The sequence below is a fragment of the Eulemur rufifrons genome, chromosome 2 (genome assembly GCF_041146395.1).
Source record: "Eulemur rufifrons isolate Redbay chromosome 2, OSU_ERuf_1, whole genome shotgun sequence".
In the NCBI taxonomy this organism is placed as follows: Eukaryota; Metazoa; Chordata; class Mammalia; order Primates; family Lemuridae; genus Eulemur; species Eulemur rufifrons.
In genome coordinates, this window is record NC_090984.1 from 12,982,232 (window position 1) to 12,989,464 (window position 7,233).

At 53.4% G+C, this 7,233-nt stretch overlaps 1 protein-coding gene across 1 annotated transcript; it reads left to right on the forward strand.

The window, feature by feature from the left end:
• The first annotated feature begins 2,925 nt into the window (after positions 1-2,925).
• On the forward strand, positions 2,926-6,966 carry LOC138390434 (CD209 antigen-like protein 2). Its single transcript, XM_069479318.1, has 7 exons — positions 2,926-3,015; positions 3,118-3,204; positions 3,396-3,479; positions 3,851-4,006; positions 4,415-4,566; positions 5,270-5,382; positions 6,240-6,966. Exons 1-7 carry the CDS (start codon positions 2,985-2,987, stop codon positions 6,460-6,462), a joined length of 846 nt encoding a protein of 281 aa, XP_069335419.1. The 5' UTR covers positions 2,926-2,984; the 3' UTR covers positions 6,463-6,966.
• The last annotated feature ends 267 nt before the right edge of the window (positions 6,967-7,233 follow it).

Below are 7,233 nucleotides of genomic sequence, written 5' to 3' on the forward strand. Positions count from 1 at the left end.
CTATATGTCAGGTGGGCTTTCTTCGTGCTTTTTTCAAGTGCTTTTTCTTTCTTTCTTTTCTGTCAGACTGAGTTATTTCAAAAAACATAAGTTCAAGTTCTGAAATTCTTTCTTCTGCTTCATCTAATCTGTTATTGAAGACCTCAATTGTATTTTTTAGTTCATTCATTGAATATTTCAGTTCCAGGATTTCTGTTTGGTTCTTTTTTACCGTATCTATCCCTTTAGTGAGTTTCTTGTTCATATCATGAATTGTTGTTGTGATTTCTTTGCGTTTTTGGTTTTGTTTTGGAGACAGAATCTCTTTATGTTGCCCGGGCTAGTCTGCAACTCCTGGGCTCAAGTGATCCTCCCGTCTCAGCCTCCCATGTAGCTAGGATTACAGGCACATGTCACCACATCCAGCTGGTTTTTGTATTGTTTATGTGTGTTCACTCTGTTTTGTTTGTTTGTCTGTTTCTTTGGAGATAGAGTTTTGCTCCATCACCCCAGGTAGAGTGCAGTGGCATCATTATGACTCACAGTAACACCAAACTCCTGGACTCAACTGATACTCCTGCCTCATCGTCCCAAGTAGCTGGGACTACAAGCATGGGCCACCTCACCTGGCTAATTTTTCTATTTTTAGCAGAGAAAGGGTTTTGCTCTTGCTCAGGCTCGACTTTAACTCCTGACCTCAAGCAATCATCTTGCCTCAAACTCCCAGAGTACTGGGACTACAGATGTGAGCCGCCACAGCTGGCCAATCTGTGCTCTCTTGTATCTCCCTGAGCTTCTTTAATATCATTATTTTGAATGCCTTTTCAGGCATTTCATACATTTCTACTTTATTGGAATCTGTTACTAGAGAGTGATTCTGTTCCTTTGAAGATGTCATATTTCCTTGCTTTCTCCTGTTTCTTGTGTCCCTATATTGATATCTGTGCATCTGGTGTAACCGTCACTTCTTCCAATATTTGGCAATGGCTTTCATGGGGGAAGACACTTCCCTGTTGACATGTCTGTGGTGTTAGCTGGGTACGGGCACTTTAGCTTTGCTTCTGGGCGCATGCAGTAGTGTAATGTCTGTATGATTTCTTTGGATGTGAATCGCATCAGTGGTGTCTGTAATGTCCTCAGTGCCTTAGGCTGGGGCTGTGAGTGGAGGCTGTGGTGAGGCTTTGCTGGGGAGAGGAGCACCAGGTGGGCCAGTCCTTGGATCCCAGTGGCACCAGCATCAGCCCAAGTGTACCTGTCCTTGGGCCTCTGGGAGGAAGGTGCAGATGCCAGTGGGTGAGGTGAACCCAGGTCTCTGGACAGTGTGCTTGGGTGCCGGTGGCAGTTGTTCTGGGCCATTGTCAGGCCGTCTGATGAGGCGGGGTGAGGATAGGCCAGGACAATATCCAGGTCTGTGGCTGGCATTCTCGGGTGGCAGCAGCAGTGGTGGTGGTCACAGTGGGTGCAAGTGAACTGTGGCCCGACAGCTGGATGGGGGACATGCCCATGTCCTTCCATGCCTCAAGTGTTTCCTATGACCTCTCTGCTGAATTCCAGTTTTCTCTCCCCGATGCTCAAATTGAAGTGTGACCCTCTACTCTCTACTTTCTTTGAGGAGGGGACAAGTCCTGCGTGCCTCTACTCAGCCATCACATACTGCCGCTGCCCTGTCCACTGTTAAACTGAGGTAGAACACGCCTACAATGCAAGGCACCAGGCTGCAGTACGCAGCTCAAGACATTTTGACATACAGATTCATGCCTGCAAGCGTCCTCTGCTCAAAATGTGGGATGTTTCATCACACAGAAGAATCCATTCCACTCGCTCCAGGCCAATCTCCACCGGCTCCGTCCAGGTAACCCCATTTTCAGTTCCCATCAAGATCGGTTCCGCCCTTTCTTGAAAGTCTTATGAAATCAAATCTTATGCAAAGTACTCATTCTCTCTGGGTCCTTTCACTCCTTTGTGAGATTCATCCATGTTGTTGCATGTATCAGTACTTTGCTTTTTTTTTTTTTTATTTCATCTTATTGTTATGGGGGATACAGAATTGCAGGTTACATACGTTGCCCATGTACCGTCTTTCCCCCCAAGTCAGAGCTCCAGGCGTGTCTGTTCCCCAGGTAGTGCGCATTGCACCCAAGTACTTTGCTTTTTCATTGCTGTATAGTATTCCACGCTGTCAATATAACACAGTTTTTTTTTTTTTTCATTCAACTGTTGTTGGCCACATGAGTTGTTTCAGTTTGGGACGATTCTGAATAAAGGTTCTATGAATCTTTCTTTGTTTCCTCTGTGATACTATTTGACTCTCTTTGTTTAACAGTGTGGACTGTGGAGACACACTGTCTCGGTTCCAGTCCCAGCTCCGCCACTTACTAGCAGTGTGACCTTGGGCCAGTCACCTAACCTCAAAGTGCCTCAGTTTCCCGCTTCTTTAAAGTGGAGGGTGTATGACCTGCCACACGTTAGGGAGATCAAATGAATGACTGTATAAAGCAGTTAGGGAAGTGCTCAACTGAAATGGGCATTAAATAAACAAGTAACTGTCATTCAGCCCCAACTCCCAAGTCAGCAGAAGTCACCATAAATGGAGACGTCAGCAGAACAAGGCAGCAAAGACTAGAGGTCAGATGGCCGGTACTTCCAGGAAACATGGAGGCGCTGCCTGCCCACCCCTGCCCAAAGTGGAGGGTGTAACAACGTAGCTTTCTGTTACAAGATGCTGGATTTCACTGACAGCGTCACACAGCCCGGGCGTGTCATGAGTGGACAAGTCCTTCTCCCTGTGGACCCCAGACCACCCCTCACGACCTCCCTGAAATTCCTGGGAGGTCTGGCCCATCCATTCCCTGACCACTCCCACCGGCCTTTCTGGTGATGTGTCCCTACCCACTTTCCTGTTTCTCTTCCTGTGCGACAGCAGATTTAAGGAGTGAGGATCTTGGGGTGGGGAATGAAAACCGTGGTTCCCAGGAGACCTGGACGTTGTGGGACAGTGAGTTGACATGAGTGACTCCAAAGAGCTGGGTCTCCTGGGTGAGGCTGGGGTGGGACTGTGGGGTGCAGGGAGGGGGCCCAGGGGATGGCCAGCTCTGGCCCCAGCTTGCCCAGGCTCTGAGTGGATGTCTTTCCACTCAGAGGAGGAACGGCTGACAGGCAGCAGCAGTGGATTTTTTGCCAGAGACTTAGGATCACACCAGACTCCTGGACCCAGAAGCTCTGCAGGTAGAGAAGAGTTAGGGGGCAGGGAAGATGGAGAGAGCCTCGGGGACTCTAGGGCCTTGGGGGAGTGGGGGATGGGGGTCTGGATTCCTGGGTCCTGGGGAGGTGGGTGCTGGGGCCAGGCTGTCTCTGTGCCAGGCTGAGGTGGGGACACTGGTGTGCTAGGCCAAGCCTCCTCCCCCCACCCCCTACAGGGTGTCTGGGCCGCAGCCCCCTAGTGCTGCTGTTTCTGGCCTTCATGCTCCTTGCTGTGCTCCTGGTGACCATCGTCGTCCAAGGTCAGGAATGCTCTTTGGTCTGGGTCCCAGGTTTGGCTCTTTGGTGTGTAAAGAGCCAGGCGTGGTCAGTTCCTGGATGGAGATGGGGCTGGAAGCCATTGGGTCCCTTGGGGTTTCCAGGGGTCTCTCCCATGGGCCCTGCTACTCTGCGCAGGGGAGGGGTAGAGAGGAAGGAGAAGGAGGAGGAGGAGGAGGAAGGACCTGGCTCCCCTTGGGCTTCTGTGTTGCCCTCTCAGGGTGTCAGTCTTCCTCATCTTCAAAGGGGATTAACCAAGACCTTGGCTCTCAGAATCCATAACCCTGGGGGCCCAGTGCAGGGCATGGCACACAGTAGGTGTTAAATAATTGCAGTTCCGTTTTTCCTGGCACAGTCTCCAAGCTCCCCAGCTCCCTGGGGCAGGAGCAGTCCAGGCATGAGGAGATCTACCAGAAACTGACCCAGCTGAAGGCTGGAGTCTGTGAGTTTCCAGAAAGGTCCAGGCAGGATGAGATCTACCAGGAACTGACCCAGCTGAAGGCTGCAGTTGGTGAGTGACAAGTCACCAGGGGTCCTAGGCCTGAGCGGGCCTCCATGTGCTGAGACTTTGCTAGGGTCACCAACCCTCTCTGAGCCTCAGTTTCCACATCTGTGAAATGGGATCACAGGGTAAGGGGCATGATTGCAGTTGGTATTTGCAGGAGAGCAGTGAAGCCAGTCTCCTGGCTGCTGGCTTGAGCTGTAAAGCCCCTACTACTCCCAGTCTGGAGGAGATGGGGCCGGGAGTCCTGGGTTCTCCTGGGGATGGGGAGCGTCTCAGGATGTGGAGAGGGGAGTGTCCCACCCAGCAGGAACAGTCAGGGAAGGGCCACGACCCCCAAGGGCTTGAAGGGCTGGCAAGTGCAGGACTTTAAGCATGCACAGCTGGGTCCCAGCCCTGGCCCACCTGCCCCAACAGACCACCTGTGTCGCCCCTGTCCCTGGGACTGGACATTCTTCCAAGGAAACTGTTACTTCTTCTCCTACTCCCAACGGAACTGGAACGACTCCATCACCGCCTGCCGGGATGTGGGGGCCCAGCTGGTCGTCGTCAAAGGCGAAGAGGAGCAGGTACACCTGATGGGGGCCTTGTCCTGGTCTGGGGCATGCAGGTGGCCACTGGCCAGCTTGGCTGCAGGTGCTCAGAGAGGACTGTCTGGCAGTGGGGCTGCTTGTTCACTTGGAAAGGCAGAAGGAGAAGGGTACACACAGGGGGGCTCGAGCACCGTGCAAGGAGAGACAGATTCTGAACACCTGTGAACGCTTTGGGGAGCACAGCGAAGGTACGTAAGCCCCAGTGGTGGCTGGCAAATGCCTGACAAGCAGCTCTCTGGGGAAAATAAGTCGTCAGGTGTAGGGTTTGCCAGTTTCCCTGGTGTAAATATTCCCACTGTGGCTGATTTCAAGTTACTGATGTGATTTTATTCACTGCGGAGCTCAAGAGCTGAACTTGGCCCACAAGCCGCAACTGGAATAAAATGGCTCCAGGACATAAAACCCAGGCATAAGTGAATTCGTGTAAAAGACAAAAAAATACAGTATTTCCACGTGTCTGTGAGGAGAGACCAGCAGTGCACGTAGGTGTGTAAGTCAGAACCCATGTGCTTGGGACACAGATGTGAGGGACTCAGACATGTGGGGGCTCACGACCCGGTATACTAGAGGTTGAAGGTTAGACTGAAAGCAGCACTTCCTGCCAGGACATGGGAAGACACTGAGCCTGGCCAATGGGAAGCACAGCTGCCCTCTGAGTCCTCCTCTATCCCCTTCCCAGAACTTCCTACAGCTGCAGAGTTCCGGGAGGAACCGATTCTCCTGGATTGGGATGTCCGACCTGACTCATGAAGGCACGTGGCAGTGGGTGGACGGTTCGCCTCTGCCGCCCAGGTAGATCCCGGGAGAAGGGGACACCTATCCCGTGGGGTGGGGGCTCTGGGAGCTTCCCTGGGGATCCTGCCCCACTCCCTGACCCCCTGGGGCTTAGAGGGCGGGATTTTCTCAAGTCCTGACCGATCTGAGGAAGGTGGTCTCATACTCACGCTCAGATAGCAGCGCTCATGTCGGCGCCTAAAGTTCCACCATCAGAGCTGAAGGAGGAGCTTGTCGCCGGGGCAGGTGTTTTAAAATACAGTGTATGAGTAGCAGTCGGAGGTATGGTAAGGCCAACAGCTCAGGAGACAATTGCCATTGTAAAGACACCTTGTCACACTCACAGATCCCAAAGGCAGAGCCTGCATCACACTAGGGTGGGTCACCTGGGGAAGCCCAGGGGTCGCTTCTGAGGCAGAGGGACAGACAGGAAGTGCGGGGTCTCTGGGAAGGAACGGGTGAGGCAGGGTGAGCAGCCTTAGGATTGGCTAGCTGGAGTTGTTTCCATGGGCTCTGGCATAGTGGCTTCCCCCAGCTGTCTGGCACCTGGCCGTGGGGTGATAAGGACAGGGGGACAGGGGCCAGGACTGGAGAGCCCAGGAAGGGAGGTGGTGGGGTGTGGGCTCTGGATCGGTGGGTGTGTGTTTGCAAATCTCCCCCACTCCGGGACAAGGGGTCCTCCTAAGGAGGGGTACGACAGGGGGGGCAGGAGGCCAAGGCACCGTGTCTCAGGCGTATTATGGGTTGTCCATGGCCATGCCTGTCCGGCATACGGATGTAGGGCAGGTGCTAAAGCATCAAGTTCACAGGAGGTGGAAACACGGTTTGTGTAGAGGGGCGAGGGCAGAGACTCACACCCTGCACGGGCTTTGCAGCTTCACCAAGCATTGGAGCCAAAATCAGCCAGACAACTTCGAGAACGAAGACTGTGTGGAATCTACGGACAGTGGCTGGAATGACCAGAAATGCGATGTTGCCAGACTCTGGATCTGCAAAAAGTCCGCAGCCTCCTGCTCCAGCGAGGAAGGGCGGGTTTCTTCCTCAGCCCCTGCTGCCCCAACCCAGTCTGCTGAATGGCAGAACGTTCCCCACTTTTAAGGCAGGGTTCCTTCTCCCCGTCCCCAGACCTTACAACGCCCTGGGAGAATCCTCACCCCCCGTGGGCCTGGGTCCCCCTCCGTCCTTCCTCTGATGCCTGGCGGTTCTCCTGGCTCAGAGGTTGTGGTTCCTGCCCCTCCTGGGAGCTTTCGCAGTGACCTGGTGTGGGTGTGTTCAGGGCGTGGTGTGCTCCGTCAGTCTACTCTCTCTTCTCTCCAAGATCAGAATATTTGAATGGCCATGTGTGGCTGCCACGTGTCCGGGGCTTGACCCCCTCCGTGCACACGTTCCTTGTGCTCCCCTTCCACCTCCAACCCCTGCACGCCGTTGACTGAGCACTTGCTGGTTGCAAGAAGTCATCTTGCAGGCTGGAAGCGCCAGGTTACTAAATCCCCCGGTTACCCAGTGGCACCTGTAGATGGCATGGAGCCCCCAACACCCCCGCACAGCCATACAATTATTTTTTTGTTGTTCTTCCATCTCCTCTGTTTGACTGTTTTGAGGTGCATCCTTTATAATAAATTGACACATACAAGCAACGTGTTGTCCTGAGTTCTGTGGGTCATTCCAGCACGTTCCTGAACCTGAGAGGCGGTTGTGGGAACCCTCAATTTCTCATCAGCCAGGTAGGAATGCAAGTGGCCTGGGCACCCCTTGGCAGCTGGCATCTGCAGCGGGTTCCGTCTTGTGGGATGGAGCCCTTTAGCCTGTGGGATTTCGGATTCCAAACAGCCAGCGTGAGGGGGACATGCAAGTTCCCCAGCAGGCAAA

Coding starts and splice junctions, on each gene's coding strand:
- LOC138390434 (XM_069479318.1), top strand. CDS start 2,985: ATGAGTGACTCCAAAGAGCTGGGTCTCCTGG. Junction 3,016..3,117: donor CAAAGAGCTGGGTCTCCTGG/GTGAGGCTGGGG, acceptor CTTTCCACTCAG/AGGAGGAACGGCTGACAGGC. Junction 3,205..3,395: donor TGGACCCAGAAGCTCTGCAG/GTAGAGAAGAGT, acceptor CACCCCCTACAG/GGTGTCTGGGCCGCAGCCCC.